This window comes from Pangasianodon hypophthalmus, chromosome 22 (assembly GCF_027358585.1).
Source record: "Pangasianodon hypophthalmus isolate fPanHyp1 chromosome 22, fPanHyp1.pri, whole genome shotgun sequence".
Classification (NCBI taxonomy): domain Eukaryota; kingdom Metazoa; phylum Chordata; class Actinopteri; order Siluriformes; family Pangasiidae; genus Pangasianodon; species Pangasianodon hypophthalmus.
Window position 1 is genome coordinate 16,502,032 of NC_069731.1, and position 17,415 is coordinate 16,519,446.

Below are 17,415 nucleotides of genomic sequence, written 5' to 3' on the forward strand. Positions count from 1 at the left end.
CTTTTAACGGCATTTCCCATAGCGAGGAATTCTCATTCCTTTCTAAACCAAGTGGCTCGTAACGGTTTTATTGAGCGTGTAGCCGGGACATACGCTACATTTCATTTTCGCAGTGTATTCTACATGTTTATAAACCGGTGGACAATGAAGCGCTGTAGTGTTTCTCACCGCTACTCATTAAAACCCAAGAAAAAATTTTTTTCTTTTCTAAAGTCAGCACACTGAAGCTGTTTCGAACAGAATTATCAGTGTTTAAAGACATTAACCTGTTATCGTTAACTACATTATTCATTTAGATAACCTGTTCAAGTTTAAATCGTAACCGTAAGGAGTTGGGAACAAATGGTTCCTGTTAGACAATGTGATTCCATAGAGGAGAAAAGAAATGCAACATCACCTTCGTTTAAAATGAACAATAAAATGTGTGCTTTTATAAATAAATAAACTCCGTGCAGTTTACTACAGCTACTTCAGCTAAGATCCTAAAGCTCTGAAAGACCGAGAGCGATCAGGGGTTTCGCGAGTTTCAGACTGCGCTCAGAAGCCTTTCATAAACCAGGCTTTAACATCAATGCAACTACAGAGTCGTTCTGTTTCATTATATTCACATCTATTAAAATGTCTAGCTTGAACATTTCATCCAGAAGTACCTTATTTTTTTCTGTGTCAGGTGCACCATGATGCAAACCGAGTCCCCAGTAAATTATTTTTCCATTTAATAGATTAAGATTAAATGAATCATCCACTTCTTTCAACCAGAAAAGAATTTTAATCAGATTGACAATCTCAATTTCTCAATTTGGTGATATGGTAAAAATATCAATGACCATCACAAACATTTTGTGATGTACAACATGGATCACAGTAGTATTTAGTTTCACTCCAGTATTTATTAAGTTAACTGGAGTGTCACATTAAAAATATGAAATCTAAGATGATTTAAAAAAAAAAAAAAAAAGTAAAGTATGAAACAATAAAATGACAATGAAGAATATTAAGAAAACTAAAAATGTGTTACTGTGAGTAATAATGCAGTTGGTCAGTGATATTTTTTTTAAAAATCCTGAAGATAATCATAAGATAATTTATTGCTATATCATAAAAATCATTTTTTTAATTGAGATTAATCAGATTAGTAGCCTGTTCTTAAATTAGACTGCATGTAAACTTATTATCTTAAAAGAGACTGGTCTGTATTGTGAGGACTTATTCATCATCAGAATAACTGGCATCCATTTTGTAAAATGTAGCCACCTGCCCCATGTGGGTCAAACATTCCCACAACAATGTTACTCCATTACTTATTCGCACAGGTCAGTGATTATTTTCATATCTTCACTGGCCAGAGGCTTTTATCTAAAGTGACTTCGAAGTGAGGCAGAATAAATACAACCCCCAAGTACAGAGATGATTATTATATTCCATGATTAATGATCTTACATTCATGCAAGCAAGCGACAAAGTACAAAGCATCTATTCAGTTTGTATGTGCAGCAGCAAGCACGAACACAACAGCCTTCAATGTGAACTGAGATCTTCTCATTTTTTTGACTTATGTATGACACAGTACAGCAACAAATCCAAATGATTCCGCAAATGATTCCTCAAATAATTCGTCAAATGATTCCTCAAATGATTCTTCAAATGATTCCCTCACACCATTCCTCACACCATTCCTCACACCATTCCTCACACCATTCCTCACACCATTCCTCACACCATTCCTATAACTTGCATGATACGTTTACTCAGTTCCTCAAATTAAGATCTCATTTCTTGAATTAGGTATGACACAGTACAGCGACAAATCCAAATTATTCCTCAAATGATTCTTCAAATGATTCCTCAGATTATTCCTATAATGTACATGGTATATTTCTTCAGTTCCTTATGTGACAGCTTTAGTTCCTACTCGCTAAACTCTCCCATTGATTGTCTGATGAAAAAAAAATGTAGAAAAACTTCTGTGTGGTTTCATCTTTTGACTTCTCATTAAATGTGTTTCAAAACATTCAGAAGAAAAATTAAAATTGGAAGGAAGTTGCAGAGATTCTTGGTACCTCTGGTGAATGTACATAGCTAGAGCAGTTAGCTTGCGTTGCTAATCTGCCAAAAATCACCTCTCCATCTCATATACACACTTACTGAGTTTCAATCCATTCTGTAACTGCTATGATCCCACTATATGAACCATTGGCTCTGGGGTTGCAGGAGAAACCAAACTCTCTCCTCATCCATACACACTGACCTGCCTCTCTCTCTCTCACACACACACACACACACAAAACACTGCAGCCTTGGCGGCTGTCCAGCACTCACATTAACAGCCAAACCATGGAAGAGAACAAACACACTAAGTCTAACGTTTCAGGCCAAGGCTGGAAGAGTTCTTCAAGGCCCTGCTCGCAACACGACTGATAACAATAACAAAATCTACAGCGATGTACACAATGCCAAGGAGCACATTGCTTTTACATTCTGTAGCTTGTCATGTTACCAAGAAACCAGAACCTGCAAAGCTGTCGGTCCTGAAGACTATCCCAAAGTGGAAAATAATCATATCGATTCAGGCAGCAATCACCTCATATCGCTGCTGAACAGATTCGTATTGGCAAAGTAACTAATTGAAGTGTTGATTGTTTAACTGTATCGGTTTTCATATCATATCATATTCTACATATCACCACAGCAGATATGTGAAGCGGATCATCTAAAAGCAGGAGATACAAAACCCTGTGTCCATATATGCTAATATGTGCTGTTCTTTTAGCCAATGCTAGGCTTGTGCAATACTGATTCTTCCATGCTCATGAATACCAGTCATAAATTATTTAATCATCCAAAAGGATTGTCTCAAAAAAAAAAAAAAAAAAAGACAAGAAAATGAGCATTTCTACCTTCAGGTTTAGGGAAGGACTTAACAATATTACCAGCTGTGCAGTCGGGAACTGCTTGTTGGCAGTGGCAATCACAAAAACTCAGCTGGATGGCGGGATTTTAGGTGATTCTGCTTTAATGCGCAGTAAATAGTTTAAAAAACACAACAATACATTTCTGATATCAAAACTGAAGAAAAAGATTTTTATTTTGGGGAAAGTAAGTAAAATAATAAAATAAAACAGAGCAGTTTGTGTCCCAGTGGATCGTGTAGTTAGACAAAACAGTCCACCCTCACTGTCAAAATCATCAGACATTTCACTGTCAAACCTGCCAGAGAGGATCTACTTCTCTCTGTATCTCTCTGTATCTCTCTGTATCTCTCTGTATCTCTCTGTATCTCTCTCTCTCTCAGTCTTAACGCTATCTGAATTATGAAGCTAATAGATGTGAAACATCACTGAATTCTCATTTCTTCTCCAAATGTCATCCTGATCAACACGCCATCAGCCATCTCCACCACACAAGACGGGCGTCTATTCACCTGCTCATGTTCATTTTAAACGTGAACAGGAGAAATCCTGAAGGGATCCCTGAGAAAATTCCCTCCAAAAATGTGTTGTCCTTTATCTAAGGTGTAAATTTTAGTGGATGGAAGAAGAGAGAGCGAATCTCTCCTTTGGTCCCAGTTCTCGTTTGCTTCAGCGTGTAGCTTCGACATTTAACGGAGGAAGAACATAAACAGGCAGCTTTGTGCTCGGGTGGAAAAAAACGTGACACGCGTCCCAGAGGTGTTCATAAATGAGCGCTTGAACTGGTCTCACCTTCACGTGCGTTCGAGCTCACACGGGACGGTTTTATCTCTGGAGTTAATTCAATAAACCGACAATCTGGCAGCCTGGAGAGCAACCTGCAGTCACCAATGTTTTACACTGTACATCAATTAGACAACAAGCACTCATCCCACACACACACACACACACACACACACACACACACACACACACACACACACAGTCTGCTACATCTCCATCTTCAGGGGAAAGACAAACAGCAGGTCCAGGCGAAAGCAGCGCAGTGCGCCACGAGAGGAGCAGCTGGGAAAGCAGAGAGGGTAAACACACACACACACACACACACACACACGTCTCAGCTTCTGCCTCTGTAACGAATCAAATGCCAGCCTGTCAGTCCAAACACGAGTGTGATAATGAGAGAGCAGGAAGCAGAGAGCTTGGCGTTCTCTCTTCTCTCTCTCTTGAATATTATAGAATGATAATAAAAGCTCACACAGAATAGTGCGAGGAACAAAAAGCATCCAGCGAGCGGCAGTTCTACATGCGGAAACGCCTTGTTGATGAGAGAGGTAAGAGGAAAACGACCAGACTGGCTCAAGCTGACAAGAAGGCTACAGGAACTCAAATAACCACTCTGTGCAGCCGTGACAAGCAGAAAAGCATCTCAGGAAGAAAAACATTAGGTGGATGGACCACAACAGCAGAAGATCACGTCAGGTTAATCAGCCAAGGACAGGAATCTCAAGCTCACAGAAACTGAAGAGCTGGAAAAAGGAAAAACATCACCTAATCAACATATTATGCTTTTTTTTTTATTCAAGTGATTTACGTGTTCATCTTGATCAAATACTGGCACGCTTTGCCAAGACACTTCTCTCTTTAAATCTCTGCACTGAGGCTGAGCTGAAACCACAAACCATTGAGGGAATGCTGCTTTCAGACATCCTAATCCTTGAGCCGCCTCTTTTCCCCCCTCTATTCATTTGAGTAAATAAATGTCCGGGATAATGCCATTCTCTGTAGCAGCAGGTCCTTGGTATTAAAGTCCCCTGGTGTTAAAGTTACCGGCTTGTTCAAAGAGCTGGCACAAAATTCAGTCTGTGGAACAATATACAGTGCACAGAGTGACAAGCTAGTGATGCCGCTGACTAACGAGCGGAGGTGTGCACCAAGGCTCGGCTCTGAGCTCCACTATGTTTCCACTGCTCTCCCGGGGGGAGGAATGTGATGTACTCATTTAATTGGATGTCCACACGAGTCCCAAAGCACCGAGCGCTCTCCAGGAATTGTAGAGAAACTTGGTATGGACTAATAAAGTAAAGAATGAAATGAAAACACAACAGTGTGTGCTGTGATAGTAAAATAATCAACGATGGGGTGGTGTGCTGAGTTACAGTTACCATGCAATGCTGAAAGACGGTTTTCCCTATAACAACTCCTGAAGGGTTTTATTCCTTTTACAACACCACACTGAGCACTCAGCAACTCTATTTTTCAATAAATAAAGAATGACGCATCATATTTTTTATCAGTTTATAGTTACATGGAATGTTTTGGAACGTCAGCAAACTAAGTTACTTACTGCTATCACTAGAGATAATACTTTTTCTTTTCTGATATTGATATCTAGCCCATATTTTTTTCTTTAAAACCTACTAAGCATTAAAATAATATAAGCTATAATTTTTTTTTATTTTTTTGGAAGCACTTCACCCTATAAATATATTTTTTTTAAATTCAGTTAAAGTCTCACATACATAGCAACTATAATAAACATAAACATAATGTAGTATAAAGCATAAATACAACTGAATCAAACCTAACAAAAAAATAAATATGATCATGTCTCTTTGTATGTAAATATTTCCAGTGCCAAAAAATCTAATTCAATTCCAGTGTTTTTTTTCCATTCGTCACAGAATTTGTTCTTTTTGGTTAATTTAAGAAAAAAATACACCTACGAAAAATGAAAGAAAAACAGTATTTTTTTTTTTTGATAAATTACTGGAAAATAAGTGTGACAAGTTTGCTTTAAACCACACTTGCATTTTCGTTAATGAATAACACATCTTTATATTAGTGCTATGGTGTTATGTAAGGAATAAACAACATGCCGTTATAGAAAATTAATTTTCCACAGACTCACCACTTCGTGAAGTGTTTTATTTCTCTTGTACCACAGCAGTTTGCAAACACTAACAATGTATGTATTAAAAAAAAAAAAAAAAAAAACATACATAGTACTTTTTATCTGTTTAAAGCTACATTTAACATTGTAGAACTTGTGCAAGAAGTTAGTTCCTGTTTTCACTTACATTATAGACTCTATATAAAACGTCAGCACAAATTCCTCTGTCCTGTAGACGTTTCTGTGTCGAAATCTTTACAGCTTTACTTCTGACTGTTACAAACCACAGACACTGGAGACTCCTTCAGAGATGCTGTTACAGAAACTGCAACACCTTCTGACCAATCAGAATCGAGAATCCAACAGAGCTATGGTATACATGGTATTCATTGTCCACATATAATGTATAGATGTAAGCAGACAAACCAAAAACCATGGAAATGGATAGCACTCTCATGATAGCATGAATCTTTCATTCTCTTCGCTGAAAAACACAAAAACAGACCAGCACAAGAACAAGCTGCGGGTCTATATCGGTCTACACCACACATCACACACCCACAACATAACAGTTTAAGCTGAATGGGAATCAATCCTGTGACCTTTCAGTCTTCTGTGAGCAATCTTGCTATTATTATAACTTAAAGCACCAATGCTTTTGGGAAACGCAGCCTAGGCGAGTAACAGGAAGTGCAGATTCTGTCATGTATGAGGATGTTACCTAACACTTATTTGGACAGACTGCTAATTTCGCCTCTTGACAGAGTTTCATCAAAAAGTGATCCAATCTAATGGCGTGTTTCCAAACATTAGTGTTTTATAAAAGTTTTATTACAGCTCCTAGCAAGTAACGAGTGCTTCAGTTTTCCAGGTTATTTAGAACATTTGTATTGTTTATGCGACAACGGGTCACGGTGATGTGTTCCCGGTGTCTTCACCCTCACTGCTCATCCTCAGTGTGGGAGAGTGACAGTGTTATTAAGGGTGTAAAAAAGGCTCCTTTTTTATTTTTGAATCATATAATATTTAATATTATGAACAAAATGTATTACAGGTTCACCATATCTTAAAAATAAATAAATAAATACATTTATAAACTCTCCCAAAAAAAATGACAAAAAGTCTCTGTCCTGGGGAAAATGATCGATTGGAATATCGAGCTCTGTAGCAGTGCCTAAGGTGTCTTTTTAACCAGAAATAGAGCTCCAAAGTCGGCTAAAATGCCTGACTTCTGTGTCACTTGAAAGCTACTGAAGATTTTTAATGATTATAACATAGTGGTGTAAAGGTATAACCTCAGTCATTATCTATGATCCGGAGTTATTGGTCACTTCAAAAGTGCAGATGATTCCTGGTAACGGCGCACGCTCTCCACGAAAGAACGTGACCATGTGACTAGCATGCTCTCTATATATTTTAACTCTATGGTTTGCACAGATTGGGACCTCAAACAGTGCAATTGCTTTACATGCATAATTAATAGAATGCTGATTTCCAGGATGTGAATCACACATTTCCACTAGGCACATGGTAACATTTGCATTGTGGTATTACTGAATTTTTTTTTTATATATACACTTCGTTTAGCTGAAAGGTTAGTTCTGAAAACAGCTGTGGCCAAATTTGGATATTTTTCACCTAGATTATGAAGCTCCTGCCAATTACAGGAACGTGTGGGTGCCAGAAGTGTACTACAGAGTCTTTTACAGTTCATAGTGTCTAAAACAGTGCAATTCAAAGCAATTTAAAATGATGTCAAGCTCAGTCCTAAGTGGAACAGATGGAGGTGAAGACGATGAGGCTTGCACTTAAGCCATGTCTTAAACGGCAGACTACTGCTGACTAGACATTTTTAGTACAGAGAACACACTACTAAGTAGATTTGGACATAAATGGTTTTCTAAGTTAGGAGTAAAATGCTGTTATAGGAAAATATTCAAGCTCAACAGCTTTACCTCTGCTGTTCCAAAGCACTGACACTGAAGACTTCTTCCATGAATGTTAAATAAATGTTTCCTCACATATCAAAAATTAGACATGTTTTTAAACCAAAAATTGTAACTGTAGAAACAAACATATTAGAGTAAGCGCAGAAGTAATTAATGAACACCTTCTGAATAATCAGAACAGCGCTGTTGCATAATTCAAATACTAACCATTTTGTACTTAAATGCGCGTTTTATTCTTCATCTGTCCCGCTATACTATCCATCACTCACTTTACACTCTGTGGTGCATGATGGGAGAGCAAAAAGTCTCCATTGATCAATGGGTACTACTTTTATTCGTATTTCTCAGTGTGAACACAGTAGACGGTTATGTAGGCTCAGAAATCGTGCACAAGCATGCGATTTGAGACACTGCTCATGAATTTCAGGGCCTTTCCGCTACATCTGCTTCACTCCCACGAGGCCGTGCTGTTATTTCGTATATCGAGAATGAGAATTTAGGGGCTTTCTCTGGCAACACTTTCTGTTGCTATAACCTTCAACATCCTTGCTCTCCAAATCAGTCTGTCATGTGCAGTCAATATAAATGATCCTGCAAGCATTATTAGCACTTGGCGCTGCTCTCTCTCGGCATTGCTCGCACTAGCGGTCACATTCAAGACATCTTGTCTGTACAAACAGCACCAGCTACAATCAAATAAGCTTCTGTGTTTTGCATATTTCAAACAAAAGACACTTTCGTTAACCATTTTCTACTAACCAGAGACGAGACGAACCAGACGCCGTATCGATCCTCGGGGAATCGGTCCAGAATCCAGGTGTCACGTGTTAATTAATGACAGCTGGAATCGGTCAGTCGGAGAAACCCCTGGAACGAAACTTGTTTCGACAAACCACCGCCGTTCTCCTTCACCTGAAAGCTTATTAAGCGCAACAAGGCTGAGCAGAAACGAGACGACCACAAACCCAAACAATTCTCTCAGCTGTGTAATATGCACTTGTGTGGAAGCCTCGATGGATTTCCACGCACGTCAGTTTGATTCATATTCAGTACATTATGCTACACTGCGTTGTTGATAGCAGTCGGCTACATTCCAGATTTCATGAGTAAAAAACCAAAAGCGCACCACAGAGTTAACCTAGCTGTCAATCGAACTAACAACCCACCCATTCCTCACTCCCTGCACTGTGGATTGTAGCAGGTTGTTTTTGCGAACCACATGTACAAGTAGGTTCAACATCCATAGGGAAAAAAAACTTCCTTATAACCCTGGCAAAGCAAAAAGTTTCATATGGTACCTAAAAATCCTACAAAGATTTTTTTATCAGGCTGGAGCACGATCCATGATCTGATCACGATTATTTTTCATGTCGGTTTTTAAGACTATTTTGGGCAGCTGGCCAAATTGGGAAGAAAAATAGGCAGAAAAAATAAGGAGAAATCCAAAATGAATCTCAGGAGTAATGTGTCCATGGCTTGTTCTGTTCGGTTTGGAACGACCCTACAAATGGCCGCCATGGGCGTGTCCCCCTTCAAAGTGCCCTGTGTAGGGCTTCATCACTTCAGAGTAGAACGCAGCCTTTCTCTGCTCCCTACACACTTGATCCAACTTGATAATTAGCTCATGAGCTGAAATTTTAAGGACTGGACAAAAAAAAAAAAAATACATAAGGATGAAGATCCGTGGCCTCTCTGCATCCACACACACGCACACATCCTAATCGGCAGCTGCTTACAGTTAAGGAGGAGGGGAAAAGCTGCATTTCTATTGTGAGGTGAAAGCATAAGCTACAAAGCAGCAATTACATTCGGACAGATGAGGCAACATGTGGGTTGTGAAAGTGCACTCGTTTATGGTGTGGATAATTACGCTGCTGCTAGGAGAATGCTTTTGTTTTTTGTTTTTTTTTTTACTGCATATGTGCATGTATTGTGTGTGTGTGTGTGTATGTGTGTGTGTGTGTGTGTGTGTATGTTCAAATAACGTTAAATTTACTACGTCAAGATGGAGCTATAAAGCCACAGCCAGACCGCACAGAGCCGTCCTTCTCTTTCTGGGCTAAAGATTAATAGTCGAGTAGGAGCAAAGCAAACAGTCTGTCTACACACACACACACACACACACACACACACACACACACACACACACACACACACGCTGTCTCATCGACATCTTTATTGTTTACCCGGTAGTGCCTCTATTGTAGTGATGCGAGGTTAGGCTACGGCCATGTTTCCTATCAGCTCGGTGCTGTCTAACACTCCCATGAGCCTGCGATTCGTGTTGATTCAGTTTTTCTCATTAACTTGTGCTGAAAGTATGATTAATTCATCACATGGCGGAGATCGAATGAAATACAGTAGCTGGGTGATGGTGCATTATTTATCATGGCTTACCATGTAACAAAATGCCTTCTAGTAAAATGGGCTGCTGTTTAAAAATTTTCACCATAAAATAACCTAATCTAAAAATATCACAATTTCACAGAGCTTGCTTAGCCAAAAAAAAAAAAAAGAAAAATCAGCATTTCATCGAGTTCTGGTCAGCAGTGGTGTGTTTAATGGCCGCTGTGTATGATAAAGTTAGGAGCATGCTAGGAGTGGCAGTCGAGGTAGCAGTGTAACATGTTTACAACAGCAGCGGATTACACAGCCAAAGTGTTTTCAGTGCAGTCGTGTCTCCTGAGCAAAGAAACGGAGGTTGCTCTAGCATGATTTAGGACGAGTCCAGAGGGACGAGGTTGCAAAATCCAACCTACATTTTTGTGGGACGCTAAAGAGATCAGAATCGATAGGGTATCGATTTTGTAATGTAATTTTACATTAGGTTATTCTGAAAAAGTAAACGGTGACGCAACCATCTGCTCATATAACGTGACTAACCGTGAAACCATACGAACTAAGGGTGTAAACCTCACACGTCCACACAATTTCGATTCATAAGGAAATGATTTGCTAGCCCCACACAGAAAGCCTAAAGATATGTGAGATTCACGTGGAAGGTACCACTTAGAAACCATGAAGATGGCTTTGGACTTCAACTGATACGAACAGGTTTGCTATGATGGCTTAGGACTACAGTTGCTATGATAGCTTTAGGACTGCAATTCCCATGAACAATTTTGCACTCAGGCCTCCATCAGTGATCAGTTCATAACAGTGATAACTTCAACAAAAAAGACTTCACGTGAAAACTATAATGAATTTTCCGGGTTAGACAACTGCACTTTTTGACCATGTAGTACACAGTTATAGATGGGAATTATTTATACTCGCACTGTTCGTTGTCTCCCAGATGAGGATGAGCTCCCTTTTGAGTCTGGTTCCTCTCAAGGTTTCTTCCTCAGGGAGTTTTTCCTTGCCACTCTCGCCTCTGGCTTGCTCATTAGGGATAAATTCATAAATTTTAAATTTATATCCTGAATTTATCTATTTCTGTAAAGCTGCTTTGTGACAATGTCCATTGTGAAAAGCGCTATACAAATAAAATCGAACTGAACTGAATTGATATTTGATGATACTGCTGAATCTGCTACAATACGACACGACACGATTTAATTTAGTAGCCTCCAATTGTTACGGGACTAACTTTGTTCACTACTAACAATATATTTCTACCAAGTCGCCTGCGCTTCCGATGGCAGAGCTGACATTGTCCTGATGATACAGAAAAGGACTATTTTAAAACTATTCGTTACAGGTGAATTACATTGCTAGCTTATTAAATTAATTACACATTAGTTTACAAATATAAATTACTTTTTTCACACCAGTTGTTTGTCCTTTTCCGCTAAGAATCAATTTGATGATTTTTGCATGGATTAAGTCCAATCAGTGCCTTTAAATCGATGTATTGATCCAAATCGTCGGATTGTTACACCCCTAGTGAGATCCCTAATGCTGAAGTTAATGTGATTTTCGCATCATGAACCAGCTGCGTGAGATCCTGAGAGCTTGTGTGCCGTTCAAACACCTGTGCTAAATTGTGTCAACAGTAAACTCATGGCCATCAAATTAAATTAAATTCGCCCTACTGACCATGTGCTTGGTGCAGTAAAACAGCCCACCAGTGGTGCTCTTCTATAAGCGCTCCTCCACCATTCACACAAACTAATTTCATTCCTCGCTCCTTATTCACTGGGCGGATGAAGTTTAATGAAGTCCTCCGAAGAGTTTTTTTTTTTTTAAAACAAATCAGACTAGAATAAACTAGTAAAAGTGACCTGAGGTAAAAACAGCAGAGATGCTAAACTTTTAAACAGCAAAATGCACGCCCCAAGCAGTTCATAAATATACAGTATACCCACATATTTCAATCCTTTTAGATGTTAATGAAATACGCTGCCAAGCTGAGGAAGCTAGACGTCCTCACTGCCTTAAGAGTTGTGAAACTTTGTGATGAATAAGACATGGAAAGACCTGCGGTGACGGAATGAAGGAGTAACGAGGTGATCAACATGACCGCTAAATAATAAATGAGGACTGGCCTCTGGGATAGAATTTGTCTGCTTTAAAAAAAAAAATAGGTATTCGATTTTTAGTGACCATAACTGTAGTCATACTACGTATATACATATGACTAATAACGCTACATGATCTCTATTTTAAAACGTCTTTCTGACCACTACTACACGTATTTAAACCACTTATAAAAAAAAAAGATAATAAGTTTACCTATAATAGATAAATAAATGATGCAGTTTATACAAATACACTATACAGTTATATGTATAGAGAATGAACGTGTGCAGTGGGGTAGCTTTAGTTTCATCAGTCGCCGGAGTAACTGTTAGGAAAAAATTCGGAATTCTCAATTCTTGTCCTGGTGTCATTTAAGCCCAAGATTTCAAACTCTAGTCTCTAAAATGTGTAGACAGGCATGCTGGAAAAAGAGGGAAAAAGACTAGCTTTCCCGGTTTTGAAAGAGCTCATTGTGCTTGATGAACAAAAGAAGCTGTTAGAGTCTCAGGTTCAGTGTAACCTATAGGGTACCTGGCCTTGATTAAAGCGACGGTATCACCTGGATGAGTGGAAACAGTCGTCCTTCATGTAGAAGATGTGCTTTCCTGAATTAAAAGTAAATTAAAAATATATACGCAAAATAGAGTGGAATGTCCATCTTCAGGATGCACAAAATTTAACTGCTCTACAGCAATCTTTCCAAAATGCACTTAATTTCGATATTTAGAGTTATACCACAGCGCTGTTTAATTTTTCAGAAGCCCTTGATCTATTTTCCAGCTGGAATGTGTCCAGCTTTTGTGCGATAAAACATGTTCGAAGGCAAATAGTATGAAGGCTAGGGCATGATTAAAAAATGTATTTTTTAAAAAAAAAAAAAAAACAGGAAGTGATTATACACCGAACAATGTTTAATGGGAAGCAACATTAGAAAGGAACTGAAGTTGAAAAGAACTGAGCAGAGAAGTACGAGACGTTAATGGCTATTATATGAGAAAGTTAATGGCTATTGTGATGAGGATGATGATGATGAAATGCGAGAGGACTAAAGTATTTTAATGTGTTTGACTGAATGGAATACAGCACCTGAAAAATGAATCTTTCGCTATTTTCATGTTTATTTAAAGCAAATAAAATTCTAAATCAAGACGCACGTATTTATACCACAGAGTCAGACCAGAACATATTCAAGAAGAACATGAAGAAACAGGAAAGATGTTTATTTTAAAAAATTACTTATGTAAGTTGAAGCACAAGCAATAGCCTAGTGCCTAAGAAAAATTGGTTTAAAACCAAACAACAGATGTGACTTTGCTTTTCTCCTCACTTACAATCTCACAGCCATCAAGGAAACAAATCAAGGAAATACATCTCATTAATGATAAAAATACTTTTAATCATGCAGCACTACTGGACAGTCCAAGTATGGGATTAGTCTGATAAATTCACTGAGCCAATCATTTGGACTTGTTACTTTACTAATTTACACAGACCTGAGAATAAGTTGGTAATTTAAAAATCTCGTAGGAAATGTATCTCTAAAGAACATTTCTGTGACATTAGCTATGCCACTATTCCTGATTTCGTCAGTGTCACACCCCTAATTCACAAGTAACTCATTAACTCCAAACCTGTGCACTTCTAGGAGCCACTGCCTCTTCAAGGGCATTCCTGATTCTGAAATCCTAATATTTGGCTAAGCTAGGCAGACAAGGTGTTCATGCTCAATAAACACTCACAGGCTCATGTGATGTAAAGGAGCACGGAGCTGTGGAATGTGCAAAACGAGGCACTACCGTAATCTGCAGGCCGATTCAAGACTCTCCCTCTCTCCTCTGGGGCTGCTGAACTGGGACTTTGTGCTCTGGAGCTTCCTGGCACACTCACTGCAGCCGCTGGCTTTACTTTGAGCCCAATATAACCCATGGTGAGCATACACTCCACACGTCCACAGAAAAGAGAGCATAGGCAACATTAGCACAAAATTCAGACTTCCTTAACAATACTAGAAAAAAAGCCTATGGCGTTTCTCTCTTTCTCTAAAGCTATCAGGAATAAAGAGCATCCAATCTACACAGAGTTAAAGAAACCAAATGTCAGACACTGATACAAAGATTCTTCAGTAATACTTCATTGTAACAGCTAAAGATAAGCTCTTTATGATCTCTGTGACCAGCTGTGCAAACCAGCAAACACCACCAAGTCACCCGAGTCCAAGCTGTCCCAAAGAAATAATTCTGATTTATTTTGGCACAGACGTGTGCAACACAGCGCTTGTAAGTTTTAAAGATGACCAAGGGGTAGTTTTTCAGCAAACACACCCATGAATCTCATTTCCACAGCAGGAAGTCAGAAACTGTCAAACTCTTGAACCGCTCCCGGCAACTCGGGAAGACCCCATCTCTCTCAACAACTCCAGGATGCTTCTGAGCAACTGCAGGAAACCTTCTCAGCAACTCAGGAACCCCCTTCTTAGAAACTCCAGGACCCCCATCTCGGCAACTCCGGGAGATCCCTTCTAAGCAACTCTGCGAACCTTCTCAACAACTCGGGGACCTTTCTGAGCGACTCAAAGACACTTTCTCACCGACATGGGAACCCTTCTCGCCAACGCAGGAACCCTTCTCTGCATCTTGGGAAGCCCTTCTCACCAACCCTCTTTCAGGAACTGGGAAATCCTTTTTTAGCATGTCAGGGTACCTGTCTCAGCAACTTAGGGATCTGTTTCAGGAAGCCCTTGACACGTTTCCACCAGAGGAATCAAACCTAATTTTGGTCCTGAGCATTAGTTCCAGAAACCATTTTACTTCTTGTGCCAGATGAGATCCAAGTGGTCAAACAGAAGATTCCCAGAATACCCAAACCTCGTACGTGGCATTCTGAAATGCTTGCATTCAGCTAACAAACCCTTGCATACAAGTGTCTTTTATATCATCGGAGGTGCATCTTCATCACAAGTGGCAAATCAAAAAGGTTGCATCAGTGTATCTTGAACACAATCCTTACAAGATGACATCTGTGGCAACAACAGACTTGACTGACATTGAGCTTTGTGAATGTACCTTTGGTTTGCTATCAAAGCTACAAGAACGTTAATAAAAATCACAAATTCACACTAAAATAATGTAGGCTAACCAGGAGGTTCCAGGAGCAGTGCAGCTCTTGTTCAGGAACTCTTTAATTCCTCAAAACCTTATTTGCTTTTGAAACAGTAACTCCATGGGATGGTGTGTTAAAGCGCTTGACTGATTTCCACTGCATCCAGGAGAGTCCAAGATCTGCCACATAGCGTCCTATCGAAACAAACCTGACAACAGCTTAGTGTACTAGCTAAACATCGAGAACAGAGAATAGTTTGGCGAGAGCGTTTTATCAACTGTGGAGCATTTCTCACTGCTGCCTTCACCCACGCCTGCCAACGTTAACGAGGTCGATATCCTAGAGGACAAGATGCCGTGTGTTTTTGGAATTCTGCCATACATGTCTGAACTGAGGTCGACCATTAATACGGTCGTCACCAGGAGACCTCTGACGCATCTGAGTGGTAGATAAAATGATATTACTTACACTTTCTCATGGAGACGCCAAGACAGCGAATTAAGACGGGACATATTCTCGATCAGTCTAAGGTAGTGACATGACGGCACTGAGCAGCTCAAAGCCGATAAAAACACTCATCTGAAAAGTGTCAGTCGTACAAATTCCACTCAAAATGAATAATCATATTTTGTCAACCAAGGAATGGTCAAGACACGCCCCTGGGGGTGGTACCTAGAAGTTCTAGAGAGCGTTTGATAGGACGAAACCAAGACTAGTACAGGATGAGTCATCAAATATTTTTTATTGTTTTCCCAGAAGGGAAGAAGTATAAAATTAAAACAAGAATATCTCCAAAACTATTGCTTTGTATTTTTTTCTACAGAAACTACTGTTTATTTCTATAACACTAAGGAAAGATGGAAAAAAAGCTCTCCAACACCAATTTTGATTTGAGTCTTTATGGAGTAATTCCCTGCTGCATAAGCCTCCAGAAGAACAAGGTGGCTAAAGCTAGCAAGGTGGCTAATGCTAACAAGCTGTCAAAGCTGCTCATTTCCTTAGCCTGCTTTCTGGGGATCAGTCAAAGCGAGTCTAAAGATTAAACACTGACAGAAGCATCTGCACCATTTTCCATCTTCAGTCTGCCTTCAGGAGGAAGTGTGGTTATTCATCTGAGCTCGTCGCTCGAGCAGAATGTAAAATAACTTAAGTTGAGTGGAATCCAGTGCTAGTAAGATAACAGCTAACAGTAATGCTGGCAGACTTTAGCCAGCTGTATTGTAGGCTGGCTTACCGGGAAGATTAGCAAGGCAAAGCCACGAACTGGTTAATTCCGCCTCTAAATAAGCTATAAAACTAGCAGACTTACCTAACGCTACCTCGCAGGCTTTGCGCAGCTGGGAGTGATGCGCCTTCTTCACCTCCTTATCGGCCAGAATCTTCTCCAGAGCTCGGGTTAAAAACATGTTTTTCGTCTTTTTGCCTTCATACATGACGCGGTGGAAAAGGTCCGAGGAGAAGATGGACCGAAGGAGGACAAGCCGTCACTGACACACAGATAAATGCCCTTTTCGAAGCGGCCTGTGAACGCTCAGCCTGAGGAGAGAAACATAAATAAAGGCAGAAAGGTGCGGAGAGGAGAAAAATATCCTTCAGTTCTCCATTAGCAACCAGCCTGCGCCATGTTGGGCGGAAACGACGTCACGGAGAGAGCGCGAGCGAGTGAGTGAGTGAGTGAGAGAGAGAGAGAGAGAGAGAGAAAGTGTGTGTACATACATATATATGTGTGTGTGTTTAGATATATGCGTGTGTGTGTGTGTGTGTGTGTGTGTGTTTTTATTCTCAGTCTAATTACTAGTGTTTCTTTTTCACTGTATTGTTGAATATATATATATATATATATATATATATATATATATATATATATATATATATATATTTGTTTGTTTCTATTGCTGTAGTTATTTTCTATATAATATACTAGTGTTTCTTTTTGATTGTATTGTTGAATGAATATATATTTGTTTCTATTTCTGTAGTTATTTTCTAACCTGTTGTATCCAAAGTCAGTATCCAAGCTTTGGCAGTACAAATGGTGATATTTGTCATGCCAATAAAGCAACCTTTTAACTTTGACTTGAGAGAGAGAGAGAGAGAGAGAGAG

At 39.4% G+C, this 17,415-nt stretch overlaps 1 protein-coding gene across 2 annotated transcripts in view; it reads right to left on the reverse strand.

The window, feature by feature from the left end:
- arfgef1 (ADP-ribosylation factor guanine nucleotide-exchange factor 1 (brefeldin A-inhibited)) overlaps window positions 1-16,968 on the reverse strand; it is a 54,928-nt gene extending 37,960 nt beyond the window's left edge. For both annotated transcript variants that reach the window (XM_026938229.3, XM_026938228.3), the window contains exon 1: window positions 16,621-16,968. In XM_026938229.3, coding sequence (XP_026794030.3) covers window positions 16,621-16,744 — 124 coding nt within the window. In that variant the 5' untranslated portion in view covers window positions 16,745-16,968. The remainder of the gene's footprint in view (window positions 1-16,620) is intronic.
- Window positions 16,969-17,415: the final 447 nt, after the last annotated feature.